Consider the following 20,523-nt stretch of genomic DNA (forward strand, 5'->3'; position numbering starts at 1 on the left):
TGTATCGCCAGCACACTGCCTTCCCTGTCATGCTTGGTGGATAGAAATGATCTCAAAAAATAATAATAGAAGGTTATGGCTGATTTTAGTGTATGCAATTAATTATTAATAGTGAAGTATGAACGGGGGAAAATCTTAACTTAACCTGATTCTAGCCAACAAAACTGATCTTATACTTGCAATACAAAAATGTATGGCATATATTAATTGGGAGCTGGTTGTACTCAAGACTCCTGCATGAATGAAGGAAGAGGCTATTTTTGGAGCAGACAACAATGAGCAGAAAAGAGGTGACAACTCCGCCCAAAAGGTATGTTGCAGGATGTTGATTTGTCGCACCTGTATCAGGCGAACGGAAATCGTGGATAGCACAGTGAGGGAGCCATAGACGCTAATCATTTGAGAGCAGTTGTTTTCCTGACTTTTTTTGAGGACGTACTACACAGGATAAGCATCGCCCAGTCCGTGTCAGGTAGGTACTGGAAGCCCGCATTTGGAAACTCACTTTGATAAAGATGCAATGCGTCTGTGCGTCTTTGCCATTGTGCGCCAAGGCATTTTACGCATTATGTTTGACATCAGCATGTAGCTTTACTGATCAATCAGATAGGGACCGTTTTGACATTTTGGAAGCGGAGCTTGACTTTGTTTTGTCTGATGTAAGTTGACATCTAGTGGTTTGGTATCAGTTGCACATCGAGAGAGATAATCCAGTGGTTTCTATCTGTTGCACATCTAGGTTAACTTTGTAAAATAAATGGTAAATCAATACTCATAATAACAATAATAGCCTACCTTACTTACCACTGGTATCCACAAAGGTGGTCATATAGGTAAAGTTGAGGCTGTGTTTTGCTACAGTAAGTTTCTCCTCGGTAGCTCCACACAAGACCAACCAGTTCTCTGTGCTGCTGATGAATAGCCCTGAATATAATGAATAGACCTGTTTGGGGACATTCATAACCCACAGAAGTAGGCTATAGCTACTTATTGCATCCCACAGTTTCAGCGAATTATGACATGACTGAAGAGATTTGTTAAATTAAAGCCCCTGGAAACCAAAACTTGATATGGGGTTTGAGTTTGTCACACCACAGAAAAATGTGTTGTGTTATGAACCACCCAGCCAATTTGAATGATTAAAATGTAAAATGTCACCAAATTAGGTTTCAAAAAACTTAAATGGCAATATTTAGGATTTGGATTGAAACTAATGTCTAATACTTTTAGATGCATACTATTATGTATTATGCACATAAGACCCCAAATTACATAGAATGTTATTGTGGATTACTTTAAAAATGGCATTTTCCAACAGTTTTGCAGGGTTGAGATGCTCACAACATCACATATTTTTATGTAACCAGTGCAGCAGACCAGATGGACCAGTCATCCAGCAGGTCAGGAGTGGGCAGTGATGATGCTACAGACGATGCAGCATCTGTGGATGTCAGGTGGAGCTCAGACGAAATGGAGGTAAAGCACAGATCCTGTCCATGCCCACGGGGCGTGTTTCAACCATGGTACAGCTACAGACGGAGTCTCATTCAAGATGCTCTCAATGCTGCCCTCTAGGCTCTAGCCATGTGATGAAGTACATCACCAGTAAGCATCCTTTCTGTTCCCCCAGACTGAATCACCTGATGCTGCACTTATGGCCTGCATTTATATAGCGCTTTTATCCAAAGCGCTTTACAATCAGTAGGTGCATTCACCCATTCATACACCGATGGCGGCAGGCTGCCACGCAGGGTGCTGGCACACCAACGGGAGCAATTTGGGGTTCAGTATCTTGCCCAAGGAGGACACTTCGACATGCAGACTGGAGGAGGCGGGAATCGAACCATTGACCTCTGTTATCCAAAGTGATTAGTGGACAACCCGCTCTACCTCCTGAGCTACAGCCGCACTGCACTTCTGCAGCTACGCTGGCACTGTGGGGAGGGAGCCACTTTCACATTAATAAATATATTCACTTAACATGGAATCAAGCTGCTACTTTGCATGATACACACCACATATGGACTAATTACAGTGGTCACCAACCAGTAGATCAGGATGTAGTTGATCTCAGGGTCATGGATGGATTATGACAGGGATACTCAACTTGCTTTGCCCGGGGGCCACTTTCGTGAAATGATAGGAGGCCAGGGGCCAGTTAATAAACAAACAATATACATTTTTCTGTAGCGGATTGTAGGTTTTTGGGTGTCAGCCGGAGTTTAGCCAGATAGTTAGGTTAAGTTAGTTAGGTTAAGTACATACATAAGTGCCTGGGTAGCGAGCAGACGGCGGTATTTGACAATTTAGCTGGAGCTCAGTCAAACTTTATTTCACGTTAGTTTTTATTGTGAATTAGATTCTAATTCACAATAAAAAACTAACGGGCCGCAAGTTCAGTATCACTGGATTATGACATGACGGGCCCCTGGGCCTGGATGCATAAAAGCCCCCCCGCCTCATAGCACACAATTATGGCCAGAATAATACCTGCATCTCAACAGGATTTACAGCACAGCCACCTGAACACTCAAAGCCAACAGCACAATAACAATACATGTATTTGCAGCATGTATCTCAATACAGGGTCCAAAATTAACTTTTTTGTCCACCAGCCAAATGGCTAGTGAATGTTCAAATTTGACCAGCCACTCAATAGATTACCATTGTTGTTTTTTTGCCTGGTGAGTGAAGCAAATCTACCAGCCACTTGCATATTTTACCAACATTTGGCTGGTGGCTGGTGCAAATTTTGGACCCTGTCTCAATAACACAGAATTGTACAAACAAAGTCTAATTATTAAGTTTACACTTACAGCGGGGGGGGGGGGGGGGGGGGGGGGGGGGGTGGACAGGTAGATATTGTGCTGTTGCAAAATGTAAAAGTAGATCTGAAGTGTAAAAACGTTGGCCACCGCTAGACTAATAGATCTTTGAAATCATGGACCTTTATCATCCACTTCTACTTTATGAAACAATAACAATCAATTCTGGCTGCCCTCTAGTGGCATCAACCTTAAGATCCGTACATAACGTGCTCACTGTTAGCTGAAATCATTTCATCACACACAAGTGGGATTGCTGCTGCCTTTCTGATGCAAAGCTCAAGGGTTGATGATGTTTTTCATCTGCTCAAACACATTGCATTTTTTCTCTAACTTCTTACTCTTAGTTTCTTCTCTTAATTCCCTCTGAATTCATTTGATATAATAAGGACAATTCCAAGAATACAAGGATGGCCTATGAGTGGTCAGTATTTTGTACAGTGTTTCTTCCATCAAGACTGGAAAAAAGAAATATGTGGGATTTTCTAAATAGCTTAGTATTACTGTTTCAGTAACGTTCACATCTTGTCCTCCAGGCCTCTGATCCTCAGGCACAGTGTCTTGCGGTTGCGGCTCCTCAACCCCCTGCCATTACCTACAAACAGAAGTTTGATGAATTTAAGAAGTTATTCAAAGAACTCCCAGAGTCAGAGAGGCTCATAGTGGGTGAGTAACACTGGCTGAAAATGAAAACCGAAAAGGTCAATATCGTCCGTATCAGCAAATATACCAGTCTAACCTCTTGTTCCTAGGGTGGTGTTTAGCAGTTCTTGAGCTAGTTAGTCGAAATAGCCAGAATGCAATGTAGTTTTACTTTAAACATAATTAGCTCATGTGAGTCCTTATTAGTATATATCATTGCTTGCCTTGTCCTAAGAGAAGCAGAGAGAAGAGAAGCTATTCTCCACTCTCCCAACCCAAAAAGTTAAAAAGAAATGCTAGTTAGTTCTATGAAAAACAAAGTTATAAGTTGTTACATATTTGCTGAATCTGCAAAACACTGTATACTTGTCACCTCATTAATCACTCCACAGTGACCTGTTTTATATGCAGTGTATATTGGAGCATCTCAGACAAGCTCATTTGTATAACGCTCATTTACCTGCCTCACCTGTCTTATCTATTTTCTTCCCAGACTACCCATGTGCCCTGCAGCGTGACATCCTCCTTCAGGGACGCCTCTACCTCTCCGAGAACTGGTTCTGCTTCTACAGCAATGTGTTCTGGGGGGCGAAGGTAACAAAGCCAACGGCAATCAATATCACACATACATATACTGTATGTGTTATACAGTATATGTATAACACACACACGCACGCGCACACACACACACGCACGCGTACACACACACACACACACACACACACACACACACACACACACACACACACACACACACACACACACACACACACACACACACACACACACACACACACACACAGTTTTTGATGGTTAGATGGTACAAAGCTAGTCAGTGGCAATGAGTGGTATGTCGGCAGTTAGCTAGCTGCCACTGATGTGCCACTGAAATACCACTGGGTGCCACTAGCTGCCAATGACATGTCACTGAAATTTCACAGGCTGCCACTGGGTGAAACTAGCTGCCACTGACTAGCCACTAGCTGCCACTGGCTAGCCACTAGCTGCCACTGGCTAGCCAAAAGCTTCCACTGACTAGCCACTAGCTGTCACTGACTTTACAGATGACTGAAATTACAGATGACCACGACTCCTGGAATGCATTGGACATCACAGATTGATATCTAACAGCATGAGAGTGGATTTTTTTTGAATGAGCATTGATAAGCATGTGTTCTGACTGCTGTATCATATTCGTAACCTTTCACCTTTTTGCCATGTCATCTCTAGATTATGCTCAGTCTTAAACAAATCATGTCTATGAGCAGAGAGAAAACGGCACGGCTGATTCCCAATGCCATCCAGATCTGCACAAACACAGAGAAGGTATAATCCATTGTCTCTGGTCTAATCACAGTCTACTGTCTCCAACCTATTCACTCTGAACTCTCACTCATCAGGGCTTCAAGCCCCGAAGGGGCTGAAACCCTCTTGTTTTTGTGCTGATTTATTATTGTTACTTCTTCTGCCGCAACACAAATTGCTGTGAGCTGGTATCGCAGAGGGATGAAATTTGGGCAAATGACATATTGATGGCTATAGTTTCTGCTCCAGAAATATGAACCTGGCCTGATGGGGGTGCTATAATTAAAGGTCTAAAAAAGACCCTTTGAAAGGCCATAACTTCTACACCGATAAGTCCCTTTTTTTTTTTATATATTTTGAAAAGTTTTCAATAACATTTTTGACCAATCACCACCAACATTTTTTATGACTAATCTCATTAAAATTTAAATAAAGTGGAATAAAGGTTATCTGTCGTTTTGAAGATATACGTTTAAAAAAAAGCATGCCTCGTCAACTAAATTGTCTAAATTTCATGACCGATTGTCCAATTATCACAAAACTTTGTGAACATTATTCAGATATCATCAGTGACCAATGACCATCTGTGCACAGCTGTTTTAATCATGAACAGCAGGGGCGCCACAAATGCGAAAAGTTTATCTCGTAATCAGAGACTACATGGAGTCATACAAAATTTGGTTTGCATGATCTAGGGTCATGACTCAATCATTTGGTAATGGTTGATTAAAGTGGGCATGGCTTATTACAACAAATCTATATTTCTAGACATTTCACATTTCAAAAAATAAAAAATAAATAATGCAAGTCTTCAAGCTACCAAGATTTTCACAGACATTATTTAATGGTATATCAAGTTTAAGGGTATTCAGATTGGTCAAATGTGAGTCCACAGTGATATTCAATCAAATTTTTAAACATATTTCACAAACATATTGACAATACACACTTTCTCAGAATTGTATGCCCAACATGAGTTAAATGTGAGAAGCAGTTGGCCCCCAGGTATTTTCACATGATCTAATCTGACCCCCATTCAAAAAAGTTTGGACCCCCCTGATGTAAACCATGTGTCCCCAGTGACACAGATACACTCTGGATACAAAAGTCCAGGGTTCGAATCCCCAGGTGGCCCAAGTTCTACTTGCCAACAATGTAGCAATTCATGCATGTGGCATGTAAATAAATAAAAGTACCGGTAATTCATTTCAATGTACATGTCAGTATCATTCAAAAAAGCCTTTCATGGCTGCTTGAAGTTATATTTTTGTTCTAACCTTGTGTGCGCGCGTGACTATCATCAGAAGTGAGTCAGTCATTCAGAAGTTATTTCATGCTTCATAAACCCATGATCCATTAGTATTTTCTATTGACTCATGTCTTCTTCACCCACAGCTGTTCTTCACTACCTTCTCGGCAAGAGAGAAAAGCTACCAGGGTGTTTTCCGCATGTGGCAAAACACACTGATGAACAAGGTAAGGTCCCTGCTCAGCTCACGATGTCACCTCATGCCATCTCACTCCAGACACTCATCCATTCCCTCCTATAGTAGCACTAGCAGCCACTTATGATCAGTTTGATATGGATTACTGTAGGTACGATATCTATACTCCATGTATGTAGAAGTCATACAGTGGTAGTAATAGTCTCTCATGTGTGAAGCATTACACACAGTAGTACAATCCAAACTATACTAATCCACAGATATGACAGAGGGACTAACCCTAACCCTATCCCTAACACACTGACATTTGCTAGAGCATTTATCTGTTGTTCACTACATTGAAACTAGGGATGCACAGATATATCGGCCATATATTGGTATCAGCCGATATTGGCCTTGTTCACTTGGCCATCGTAAAAAAAGATGCCGTTCATGATTGAAGTTGTGCTCAACTAAAGGGAGTGTGATGAAGGGCTCAAAATACTTTAAAACAGGCCAGTTATTTGTTTATAATGAAGATTTATTTGTTTCCCTATCAAAAAAGGCATAAAAAAAACATACGGCGAAATTGTTATTTTAAACATCGGTAATGGTATCGGCCCAGAATTTTGCAATCGGTGCATCCCTACTTGAAACCTGTGACTAAGCGCGCCGGTCTGTGACTTTACCCCGTTTCACAGCACTTATCTAATCAGTCCAGAGTACAAATCTGCACTGGCCACAGACTCTGTCTTACTAGAGGTTATATCAATGCTGTTGTGCTATTGCAAGTAGGGTCAAGAATTACAAGTAGTGACAGGATCACCCATGGGTGAGAGAAACCATCTATTATTGTTACAAGTGATATTATGTTACTGTGTTGCAATCATTTACCTTTATGTCAGGGTGTTACAGGCTAGTTAAAAATGAACCCACCTAAAACTCAGTTTACCCAAGTGTTCTAATGTTAATTCATACTCATACAGTATAAGTAGTATTATTATACAGCATTATACAGATGTAAGATAAGGTCTTTAGGGAAAACAAAGTAAAGTGCTTTTCTGAGTTTGTATATGCCTATAGGCCCTAGATGCTATGACGTCCTGGGTGATGACAGCATTATAGCGCCCAGAGCGCCGTGTCTGTTGGGACCTGGTTGCGACGAAGCACAAACACCTGTAAACACGCTGCTGTTAAAGTTCATTGACCTCTGCGGGTGTGGCCACGAGAGCCAATTTACATACCTGCGCGCGAGAGAGAGAGAGAGAGAGAGAGAGAGAGAGAGGGAGAGAGAGAGAGCGAGGAAGAAAAAAAGAGAGAGCGCGCCCTTGACGCACTAGTTGCATTTTAAGCAGAAACTTTGTAGCAAGTTACTACATCAAAACAACGATCTGTCCCCCGCGTGGGTCTGACTCGACAGACAGGACGAGCTTTTATCTCATTTATCTCGGTGTGAATCCTATGTGTGAATCTGGGCGGCGCGTCACTTGTCAGAGGAGTTGAAAGCCAGGACTTCCTGAATGGTGGATTATATTCGCGCTGCGTCCAGGTTAACAGACTAGAGTTCAGGTGCACAGCTGCCCGGCCAAGACACACAAGTCCACCGACAAGTAAGTGTAGCATAATCCAGGTGTTATATCTTGATTTTAAATGGCTTTAAACCTAAACTGGCTGAATCAGCTGTATGGCAAAAACAAAGTCTGGTTAATAAAGAGGCGTTTATTCCGTGTATTAGTTTCTTACAAGCGTAGTTTAATTTATCTATTATTTATTTGACAATAGTTTGAACACCACAACTAGCTTAATCTGGTTTGTTTGGTCATGTAAAAAACGCATTTCCTCTCTGCAGCTGCGGCTGCAGGTGCGTTGGTTTTTGGTCGGTTGGTGGTTGCTGTTTTGTTGAATTGTTCACTTGGCAGTCATGGGTTACAGTGTAAGATGAGTATCAGGCCAGTTGGGACAGACAATAGGTTTTGTATTGCTCACCTAAACAGGTCGGATGGTAGATTATATTTATGCAAACATCGGTGTTTCCAGGTTACTTATTGCAGCCCCTTAAAATTCTTAATGTGCTTTTTACTATTCACTTGACATTATTGGCCAAAGAGGTCTCATTGGAATATTGAGGAATATTGAGGAATATCTCTACCACATATTGAGGAATATTGAGGAATATCTCTACCACAACTGAATTTCCAAATGTCTTTGTGACTCCTTGCCTCCTCTCTCCTCTTTTTTTAACCAATTTGTTTTGGTTTTGAGTAGCCTACACTACACATTATCAGTAATATGACAACCAACATATTCCCAGTTGCAAAGAGACATAAAATGATTGATAAAATAACAACACAAAATTCACCCAAGAACAAGACAATAACCAATGGATGATAAGACGCCTCCTCTCGTTTTCAGCCTCTGACCAGCTTCGAGCTGTGGCAGATGGTTAAACAGCACTATGGGAATGACCTGGGACTGAGCCATGAAGAGATGGAGAGCTTGCAGGTATCAGCAGAATCAACCACGCAGACCAGGTAAGCACCCACCCACACCCATGCACACACACATTAATATACTTAAATATAGTGTTAGACCACCTGTCTGTCTGCCTGCAGCCTATCCATGAGGCCTGCTGTGGAAGACAGCCTGGGCCGTCTGGAGCGGACCCCCTCCCTTCGCCTGCCTGGTGTGGAGCAGGGTCCCGTCGAGACCTCCACGCCCCAGGGGGAGGACGTGCCTTCCCTCCTCATCTCCATCACAAACTCTGGCAGCATGGTATGAAGAGTGTGTAAACACCAGGCAGCAAGCTCGGGGTTGGACAGATGAAGCCTCTGCAGGAAGTGATAAAATCTGTAGTTCCTCGAATGACCACTTGAGGCTGGCTCAGTGATTCCCTGTTCACCCCCATGTTAAAATGTCTGACTTTACAACAGGATTAAACATGTTTACATCCTGGTTCAAAACACGGTTTTGGTCTATATATCTAATCTAATTTTATCTTTCATGACAACTGTACGGGGGGTGAATTTTTATATAACTTCCCCGTTTAGAGTAAAATAGACAATAGAAAAGACTGTTTTTGGCGTGATTGACAGGTCGCCTGCTTGCTGATCATGGACCAATAGCAGATGGCGCTGTGGAGAAAACCCCTGATCTTGCCTGATCTTGATTGTTGTCTCACGCGAGCTGTGCACGAACCTCAAGATGGTGATGGTGACGGCCACACTCGTATACTCGAGGCTTCAAAATAGGAGTCCAAAAGCCAATGAGTCCAACCAAACATCATAGTGACTCAGTCCATAGTTTTTATACACAGTCTATGGTAAACACACTGTTTTCAGCTAGTGTCCTGATGTCCTGATACAGATTTTTTTTAATTATATATATATATATATATATATATATATATATATATATATATATATATATATATATATATATATATATATATATATATATATTGGCAATGCAAAAATCGGTACAATTGACTAAATTATATATATTTTCCATTTTCATTCAAAAACAGAACATTGTGAACATTGTCTCTGTGTAGAAAATATAGCGAATCATAATGTAGATGACATACTACAAGTAAGCACAAAAATTAATAACAGCCATACAAGATGAAAAAATAAAAAACAAACAACAAACCCAGAAAAGGGGGGGGTAGTCGAGGGGCAAGATTTGTAATAAATTAAAATATTCTATGAAAGAATTCCACTTATGAAGAAATTTAGTAGAGCTGCCTTTCACTGAGAATCTTATCTTTTCTAACTTAAGGAACGACATGACATCCCTAAGCCACCAAGAAATGGATGGAACCTTAGGAGATTTCCATAAGAGTAAAATGTGGCGTCTTGCCAAGTGAGAGGTAAAGGCCAATATGTCCGACTGTAAAGAATTAATCTGGGGCGAATCAAAGGAGACCCCAAATGTTGCTATGAGGGGGTCTGCCTTTACATCAATTCCCAGAACCCTTGTCAAGATAATAAAATAATCAGACCAGAATGTATGTAGTCTAGGACAAAACAAAAACGTATGGCTCAGATTGCTAGATGAGGCGTGGCATCTGTCACATTGGTCAGCTATATTTGGAAAGATTGCAGATAGTTGCGATTTAGAAAAATTGACCCTGTGTAATACCTTGCATTGTAAAAGTTGTAGCCTTGCACAGGGTGTACTTGAGCGTATTCTGTCCACAGCTTCATCCCACAATTCATCTGTGAAATCTACCCCCAGCTCCTGTTCCCAAGTAGTTTGAATTTTACACACATTTTAAAGAAGAGGAAAAAGTGTAGTGGGGAGCAAGAGCAAATATTGGTGTGTGACTGACAGATCACCCATCTCTACGTGGCGGTAACAATTTTGTAATCACAAAGCATTTGACGCTGCCAAAGGTGAAATGGCTGCATTGTCATCATAGATTGAGGCGTTCAGCCAGAAGTGCCACAGTTGAAAGTTTCAACCCATAGAGAACAGTGCAACTACGTTTTTCTGCCGCTAAAAACAGATGCAGGACTTATTGTAATTTGAAAAATGTTGAAATTGGGTACCGTAAATTTGCAGTATACTGTATACCATAGAAGCTAATATATCCATGTTTACAGCTCGAAAAACATGTAACAATCTTCTTGCCCTTTCACTCTAAAAAAAAAGTGTCTGCTGAAGTTGTAACTGGCTCTTTAAGAGAGTACTAACAACAGATTATGTGATCTGTGTATAAATCTGTCTGAAACCATGACTCATTTTTGTCTCTGTGTTTTTGTGTGTGTTTCCCCGACAGGATGAATCTCGCAACACTCCGTCTCAGCGGCGCAGTCCTGCTCCCTCGTTCGAGCGCATGGCCCCAGAACGGGTCTCCAAGCCCTTTTCTCTTTCTCTTGACCTCAACGCCAACGTGGACGCCATCTCCGAGCAGAGCGGGTCCGAGAGCGCCGAGGAAGGTGAGAGTTGCGCTGCCCCGGTGCCAGAGACACTCAAGCTTGTGTGGTTTTTGTAGCTGATCATGTGATCTCACATTCTGTTTCGCTCACTGACCTAAAAAAAAATATGGACAAAGCTATCCCATTCATTTTGGTCTCCCGTTTGGAGTTGATTCGTTGGCCGGCGTCGCCATCTTGATTTTTCGTCAGCAGAGTGGGAGGGAATGGGTTGAGTCCTTCCGCAGCTCACGTGAGATGGGGGTTTCCCAGAGCCGCAGCTCCGCCTGCTATTGGTCCGTGATCGGCAAGCTGCACGATCACTGGACAGGCAATCTGTCAATCACCCCCTTTTCTATCATCTATTTTTCTCCAAATGGGCGAGTTATATAAGATATGACCACCCTACAGTTGTTATGAAAAGGTGAAATTAGCTATATAGACAAAAACCGTGTTAAGAGCCAGGTTGTAAAGATGTTTAATTACTGTTACAAAGTGGGGCATTTTAACAGGAACGACGGGACTTCTGAGTCCTGCCTCAAATGGCCATTCGAGGAATAAGAGCTTAAACAAAGACTTCCACATGTTCAGGGGAAAGGGGCAGAGCTTGCCCACTGGTTTCGCTCTACGTAGGCTAGTCTGTGAAACCCCTAGTCATCAGGATGGTTTACCATGCTAGTTTTTGTGTTCTAGTAGAATTCTCTTAAGGTGTATTTTCTTCTTCTTTGTCAGTGGAGGAGCGGGCGGCTCTGTCCCAGGTGCAGGGCCGACTCAACCTGAACAAGGTCTTCCACATCAGCGCAGAGAAGATGTTCGAGCTGCTCTTCACCGACTCCCACTTCCTACGCAGGTTCATGAAAGTCAGGAAGATCACCCGTAAGTCTTGCTCATTCTGTGTATAGCTTTCTGTCATTCCCCACCGCAGCCTCGACACACCGATTCCCTGCTGATCTGTGAGCCAAAAAGCTTTGATAACCATGTGTGACGCGTAATATTCGAGGTTTACGGTTGTCTTTTGTGTTTCCAGATGCCACCTTTAAGCCCTGGCAGAGAGAAGCCTCGGGAAACATGAAGAGGAGTCTGAATTACACCATCACCATCAACAACCCTCTGATTGGGAAGTTCTCCACTGCCACTGAGAACCAGGTGTGTTTCCATCGGTGTGAAGAGCATCTGTGTGTTTTGAATGGACAATAATAAGGAATGCTTTAGTGTTGATTATGGCTGAGTGTATTTGAACTCCATCTTTCAGACCTTGTACAAAGAGTCCCGGGAGGGTCAGTATTACCTTGTGGATGCTGAGGTGTACACTCACGATGTTCCCTACCACGATTACTTCTACACTCAAAATCGCTACTGCATCATACGCGACTCGAAGCGCAAGTGTCGGCTCAGGTAACATTTGTATATTTATTTATTTGATGGCTTCATTTTTGCATTGCAAGTGGACAGAATTAAAATGGAGCTCCTCTTGCACTGTCAGGGTCTACACTGATGTGAAGTACAAGAAGCAGCCGTGGGGTCTGGTCAAGTCCTTCATCACTAAGAACTCTTGGAGCGGCATAGAAGATTATTTCCGACAGCTAGGTGAGTAGCACGCCCCGTCCGCATGCCAGGGAGGCTAAAAAGAGCACTCTCTTCTTGCTGTAGCCTGTAGTTGATGTGAACTCTTATCAGAGATGAACTGTTCTTTTTTCATATCATGCTCTGCAATATGAATCAGATTACAGCTGCATTTTGCTAGGAAAGTGAAAGGTGTATGTGCGCAGTGTTACCTTCTTCAGCCCAAAGCCCCTCTTACTGGCCATTTAAGTGCCACTATGTCAGGCTCAAGCAGGGAACCTATATTATCTTTTTTATCTATGCTTTATTTAACCAGGGTTCATCTCTTTTTCAAGTGGGCCCTGGCCAAGAACGGCGGCATACAGCGTTTCCTATAACAGAATACGACATTAATAATCCAAAAAATAACAAAATAATCAAGAAGAAAAATACATTTGGTAAAAATACGAGAAATTAAAATATGCAAAACATGAGCATTCCATGGTAAGCATATCTCCATCATCAGTCATGTGCTTTTCCAGAGGGGTTTTATTCCAGTTATCCATTAAGCAGAACCCCCCCCCCCCCCCCCCCCCCCCCCCCCCCCGTAATGGCTTGTCTGATCAGTGTCTATTCGCCTTTTTCACCCCCCACCCAATTCACCCATTTTGTGTCTAAAAGGTAGGAAGTAACACAGGTGCAAGCAGAACATTAATGTGGCTTTCCAACTTCCAATCCATTTAGGTGATCCAGTGCCGGGGCCCTCGTTAATGTTTTGCTTGCATCTGTGTTACCTCCTGCCTTTTAGACACAAAATGGGTGAATTGGGTGGAAAGTGAAAAAGGTGAATATCAAGGCCTTTGTGACCCTTGAAACCGAACACAGATTTTGACTGTCTCTCTGCCCCCGTGTCTATTGGTGCCTGACTCTTTGTGGTCTCATGATGTCATGGCACAGAAGCAGAACTGCTGGAGGAGGAGGCGGAGATGAACCAAGGGGGCGGAGACCCTGGGAAGATGGGCGGGCTGCGGAGGAGGAGGCGGACCTACAGCCGGACTCTGCAGGAGCACATGAAGCCCATCAAGCAGTACGGGCCAGACTCCGAGCAGCACAGAGACAACAACATGGGTACATGGGGCGAAAGTGTTTCTATTTCAACTGTATACTGTTCTATTTCATCTTCACAATTGCTTGTGTTTAGTAACAGCAAATGTCTTTAGATAGATAATGACTGAAATCTATTTTCATATCTGCAAATATCTGTATGTGTGTAACAAAACTTTCTGCTTTCTCTAAACTGAAGTACAGTATACACATTGAAAAGGGTTTTGTTTTCAAACAGCCACACAAATATTGATTTATCCTCTGCTCGCACTGAGCTTTGCCCTTTTTGTATTTCAGGCCCCATAGAAATGAAAGGCCCCTACGGGTGGAGCATCACTACCATAGTGGCTGGGATGAGTGTGATGTAAGTAAACAACCTGTCAATCAACATGATTTATATTGCTTATGTAATGAATTCATATCGTGAATGTATTTTCACTCTAATATGAATTTGATTGTGCATATTCAGTGCAGGCCAAGGCAGTTTAGTTTGGCCTTACTTCTCCAGGCCAGACGTGAGTCAGATTGATACACCCTGATTTACAAAGCACTCACTGGACACACCCCGGCCTATCTTTCCAAACTACTGTGCATATCCACATCTACTTAGAACCTAAGATCTAACTCTAATCTCTCTCGAACCAACAACTCCTTTGGTAGCAAAGCCTTCCACTCTGCTGCTGTATCAGCTTAGATTGGACTTAAATCATTACTGCTGGGACATTTTGTTGACTTTGCTGCCTTTGGCAGAGGGGTGGGAATGACCATGAGTCCCCACAGTATGTTATTATCACGATACTTAAACACACACAGGCGGCATTGCCCCTTCCCCAAAGAGGGTGTTCCCTATAAAACCAGGTCATATGCCGGTCGATGTCTTCTCACTTTTTTTTATATTTTTATTATTTTATTTTATTTTATTTATTTTACTTTTTCACTATTTTCACTATTTTTACTATTTTTATTTTATTTTATTCTCTTAGCTTTTTATTTTATTCTCTTACTCTTCATTAAGAACTCTCTACAAACAGAGGCAAATCTTGCCTGTCCTAGTATTAGTAGAGCTGAAATTCTTTTAAAACAAAGCAGAACTCTCTACTAATCTGGATTGCCTGTCCTAGTATTGGTAGAGCTGAATTCTTTTTTAAACAAAGCAGAACTCTCTATTGTACTGTCATATACTGAGTTCTGGTCTTACTTAGTTGAGTGCCCTATTGCTCTTGAGGTGAGGTTTGTACCTCCAAAAAGTGTATTTATTTTATCTTCAATACTTTTACTTTATCAAATGGGAAATTGCAATGAGGGTTGTGCAATAAACCCACAATGACTGTGCAATATGCTTAGAATGTCATTAGGATGAAATGTTGAACCAAATTGAACAAACCAGTGTTTGCTGTCTTTTATTTCTATATTACACGCTGGCAAAATTTCCCAGTGGAAAGTGCATGTTGGAAAGGGACCACATTGTATGCTCGATATGTTTTTTCCCTGTCTGTTGTATGTATTGTGTCTAAACCTCTATACATGCGATATGTGGCTGTTGTACGGCACTACTTGCCCAAGACAAATTTCCCCTCGGGGACAATAAAGTTCATCTCATCATCTCATCTCACACCCACAACATTCTTGGGTTCCTTGATTTTGGCGACACCTTTGGTGATAAGCGGTCATTGCGTTGTTGTGCCTAGTCCATGTAGGCAGTAATGTAGCCAATCTAAGCACAGTTTAATAAATGAGACCCCTGAAGAGGTTAAAGTAACAATCTACAACATTTTGAAGCTGCTGTATGCGGTTTCAACATACCACAGCCATGGAATGTACACAATGTATAACCAAAACAACATAGCAGAGAGTAGAACCTGAATGACCCTTGTTTGTGTGCTCTGATTGGGTAGTTACGATCTAGCTAACCCTGATTGGTTGATTGATTCAGACCGGCTCAGTAAAAAAAATAAAAAATAAAGTCACCACAGACACCCGATTCATTGACTCATCTGTACTGAGAAATAGTTATGTGGCGCTGATATGCTCAATCAGCATTGTGGGAACCCATTTGGCTATGGCTTCAATGTAACGGATGTTCATTTCTAATATGTAAAAGTCTCACACTACAACTATAATGTTGCGGATTGATACAATATTACAGTATTGCAATTTAAAACATTTTGCGATATGCTGTGTATGTCCCCAAAGGAAAACTCATAGGTAGGACAGAGGACTCACCAGAGGCACCACGATACGATATTATCACGATACAATATTATTGCGATTTTAAAAGATTAAATACTTGCCGACTGTGTACCGATACAATATTACCATGCAAAACATGGCTATACTATGCTATACTATGCTGTATCGGTTTTCTCCCCATCACTACTTTGGCTATTGAAGTCTTTTTTTTAACATATGTCTGCAATTCTCAACTATCCTGACACATCCTGTCCCCCGTGTCCTAACCCTGCACTATGTCTTGTCTGCCCTGTATTTTAACTCCTTTTACTCCTAATTGCTATGTCTGCACCTGTCTTTATTAATGATTTAACTATGTTTAAACAAATATAAACAGTGTTTATATTTGTTTATCTGTATTGTTGCTATTTTGTGTGTGCCTCTTTTGTCTTCCTGGCCAGGTCCTCATCATAAAAGAGATGAATGAATGAGTTTCCAGATGAAGAGAGTTGATTGGGAAACAAAGTCATGCTTAATGGTTATGGTTGTGGATCTCTGGTGTTAGTGAGGTGTTCCTATCCGTCTTCCGTCTCTCCCTTTCTGTCCGTGGCCACTTTAACCTCTGTGCACTCTGTCCCTCAGTCTGCTGATTCTGACGGTGCTGAATCTGGGCCTGTTCCTCAAGTTGTGGGCCATGGAGGACGTGGCTCACCGCATGTACCTGAGCACAAAGCACCGGCTGAGGGAGAGGAGTGAGCCCAGGTCAGACACCTTGCTGCTGCCTCGCATCATGAACGTTTGTCTGCCCCCCCCCCCCCTCTGATTTATCCTGTTCTACAAAGACAAACTATATCAGATACAGTACCATGATCACTCAGACAGGAGAGTCAATGTGTGGGTGGATGGGCTTGGGGGAGGGAGGGATGGCATGCAGGGCTTGGCATTAACTGTTTTTCAACACCAGCCAATATGGTTCCTAGATTTTAAAGTTACCAGCAAATCAGAATTTCCACTAGCCAAAATGTTTTTCTTGAAATAAACCAGATTATGAGTGCCACTGGGGTCATTTAAGCACAAGTATCAGTAAAAATAAAAGCTATAGCATAATAAATCTGTAAGATTACAGTATTTCACTGATATTGATCAATTGCGTTGATTTCAAATTGTGTACAAATAAAAGGAGATCAAAATAACAAAGACTTGCCAAGTTGTGCTGTGAGACTATAATCTAGCAGCTACTGTCACTACAATTACTGTCACTACAATAAGTGACAGTCATTTTCTTTTAGCTTATTTTCACGTCAGTGAAATTGGCGAGTAACTTTACAATGTTAAGTGCCACAGTCAATTTTTACCTGCGTTTGGCGGGTTGGCGGGTATTAATTTCAAGCACATAGAAGAGAGCTCTTGTTCCTATGACTCACAATGTTGAAACTGCCAGTTTGTGAGAGGCTTGTCAACCTGAGTACATGTGACACAATACTCCTTCACTCGCTTTCTCTTTACTGCTCACATCCTTAATTTAATTCCTCTTTTGCCTCCTTCAACTTGCCACTTCTGCCTCTGTAAAGACTTCTCTGCCTTTTAGTGTAGCAGTAAGCACAAACATATTTTTCACACCAGAATAATGATCTTTCTATGTATCTGGCAGCTTGCCCCCTGACTATGGTCCCAGACAGGGACCTGGTTCCAGGTCCAGAGAGGAGATGCACCTGCTGAAAGCTGTCCTCCAGGACTCCATCACCCTTTTAGAGCAAGTGAGTCCGACAGTCTGTTTAGTGACCCAATCCATGCTGCCCGCTAGCGGAGCCGTGGTCATAAAGAGGCATTTTGGAGTGAATCACTCAGTCCGGACCACTTACGGTGGAACACTTATGCCCACTTTAGATTGGCCCAAAAACCCACTAATCTCCAAAAAGTAAATAGTTTAGCCGATAGAACGACCCTCCAACCTATACGGCTGTTTATCGGATCACATTGGTTCAGCTGGTGATATTAATAGCACACCCGATGGAAACGCTATTTTATGCGAGAGAGAGAGAGAGAGAGAGAGAGAGAGAGAGAGAGAGAGAGAGAGAGATATTTTGAAAGCACATTTTTAACATCTCCTACACAGTTTGCTCGATCACAACCTTTTTTTTTAAATGTATCGACAGACCTGTCTCATTACAATTAGCTAAAAGGTTGTTGATATTTACTGTCGTTTTGAAGATAGTAATTTTTACATTTGGGTGTGTGGCCTGTGCTAAATTGTCTTAACTCTATGACCGATTGTTCAGTAATCACAAAACGTTGCGAACATGTTCAGATATCAATGACCATGTCTGCATAGCTGTTTTATGATTGAACAGTAGGGGGCGCTACAAAAAACTGACGATGGAATTGAGTAAAATTTGGGAGGTTCAGGGGAGCTGTACTAGTCAAAATAAGTTTGGTCAACATTGGTATGGTGTAATAACCATGTAACAGCTGGAGCAGTAATGGGGCATCTACTTTTTTTTTGATGTTGTCAACACCAGATTTGGTATAGGCGCCATGGGCCTGTACAGGATATGTACTTGTCTATTTAGAACCAGCAGCCTAAGAAAGAAAGTTTAAGGAGTCATATAAATGCTGTCTGAGGTGCTCTCAAATGAGGAAAAGAGGTGTTTCTACTTGCTTCTTTTTTTCCTTCCAGCTCCGCAGTTCACTGATGATGCTGCAGCAGAACTTTGCGATGGCCAATCGGACGGCAGCGCCGCAGTGATGCTCCCACAAACTGTCCATCAGGACTCTACAATGAGCCGCCTCGGAGGAAATCTCTCCTATACAGTGACGCTGTCGTGGAGAAGATGTCCCCAGACCACTGACAAGGACTATGTTGCCAAGGCCTACAGGTCCCAAAGCCTTTGGTGTGGCATCAGGTGCAAGGATGTTTTCAAAGCTCTGCTCACTGTGGGGAGGAGAGAGTTGCATCATCGTTGGCAGCACATGGAGCAGTGGCTTTTTTAGATTCCTGTAGGATGCTGTTGTCATGTGACTTGGCTGCCTGCTTCTTCACTGAAGTGATGCCACTGGATTGACTGTTGATGCAAGTCAGAAAAGCTGTAAGTTCCTGACCTCCCGTACATCATTCTCCTCCTTTGCACAGTGCACCGTTTGTGACTTCCTCATGAAGAGTGACATTGATTCGTCAACAAGGATGCCTTCACGTTAAAATAAATGTTCAATCTATTGTATCTATAATATTTGTCTTAAATTTTTTTATTTAAGTTTTTGCACATGTGATTTGTAGTTTTAGGCCATATTTTAGATTACTTTTAATATTTTATTTCCAATGAAAACATGGTAGAACCAAGGTTTTTCTATCCTTTGTAATGCTGATAAATCGTCATATTTTTTCCGGAATTTGAAATGTGGGAATGGTTGCAACTGGTTTGCTTGGTAAACCTCAAGCATCAGATGAGCATTATTTTTGCTTTGAGCCAAATCTGCTGAAAATACTGCTGTATATGTGTTTTCCAAATGGAACATATGCAACTTATTCCACCTCTGTTGGACATATCTAGATCTTAGGGTAATGCTCTGTGATTTAAGCAGCCAAAAAAGATGGTGGCATGCCTATTTTTATCCCCATCTACATGTATTTCCATAGTTGTATCGTGTGCAATTTACTCTTCCTCTCCCTTTGTCTGCATTGAGCCACGTTAAAAATTGGTGTCATTTTGAACACGGGTTTAAACTATTTTCTCTCACATTACTCGAATAAAGGTGAGGGGACAAGGGGTCACACACTTCCTATACCTCAGTACGGTGCACTCACACTATAAAAACCCTGTTTAGATGGAAGTTTGTTTTGTGAGCTCTGTGCTGACAGGGACTTTTTCCCCCCTGTTGGTGACACTCACATACAATTTGCTCCTTGTTTTGAAGTTTACACTGTGGCCATCAACTTTTGATTTGAAAGACATGGGTAGTGCACAATGTGGTGTATCTGTCTTTTCTCACATAAAGTACGATCCACTACCAATGTTTAAATTTGACTGTTGGCTATGTTGTACATTGTTTGTTATGTGCCGGTATTTTGAATAAAAGGTATTTTCCTACCAGATTTGAGTGCTGCCAGTTTTTAACATTTTTAATCAAATCGTTTGATTAAAAACTACAGCCATTCTCAGCATGACACATGACCCTAGGTTTTGTGTAGATACTGTACTGGGGAGGAGCTGACTTCAGTTAATGTTATGAGGAAAGAGAAGCAGGAAGTAATGTGAGCAGGTCTGTGTGTGTGTTCCTTTGTCACAGGTGAAATGCTTCACTGAGTCTTTATTAATTCAGTGGCATCACTGTAACAACACCTTTAAACATCCTTAATGAAAAAAACACTACTGTAAACACTATAGTACTTTTCTATAGGAAGATTATAGTGTTTGTGGCACTCGATATTTAGTGATATTCTTATAATGGTATATTCCTAGAAGGAATTAGGCTGTACTTTATAGCATATTTTATTACCCCGACCTATGGTATTGCTATATTGCCTCAAAACCCTACAATAGTCCTATAATATTCTTGTAGGGACTTCAAAATTGTGTAGTGATTTTTGTATAGTTGGGC

At 41.7% G+C, this 20,523-nt stretch overlaps 1 protein-coding gene across 1 annotated transcript; it reads left to right on the forward strand.

Annotated features, from left to right (window-relative positions):
- Nucleotides 1-353: 353 nt before the first annotated feature.
- Nucleotides 354-20,007, forward strand: gramd1c (GRAM domain containing 1c). Its single transcript, XM_083658253.1, has 18 exons — nucleotides 354-472; nucleotides 1,368-1,476; nucleotides 3,362-3,491; nucleotides 3,961-4,061; nucleotides 4,698-4,793; nucleotides 6,168-6,248; nucleotides 8,609-8,727; nucleotides 8,809-8,968; nucleotides 10,977-11,136; nucleotides 11,845-11,988; nucleotides 12,140-12,258; nucleotides 12,365-12,507; nucleotides 12,596-12,699; nucleotides 13,612-13,782; nucleotides 14,056-14,122; nucleotides 16,570-16,689; nucleotides 17,579-17,684; nucleotides 18,605-20,007. The coding sequence occupies exons 2-18, from the start codon at nucleotides 1,381-1,383 to the stop codon at nucleotides 18,671-18,673; spliced, it is 1,986 nt and encodes a 661-aa protein (XP_083514379.1). The 5' UTR covers nucleotides 354-472; nucleotides 1,368-1,380; the 3' UTR covers nucleotides 18,674-20,007.
- Nucleotides 20,008-20,523: the final 516 nt, after the last annotated feature.

The sequence above is a fragment of the Poromitra crassiceps genome (assembly GCF_964638095.1).
Source record: "Poromitra crassiceps genome assembly, chromosome: 2".
Classification (NCBI taxonomy): Eukaryota; Metazoa; Chordata; class Actinopteri; order Beryciformes; family Melamphaidae; genus Poromitra; species Poromitra crassiceps.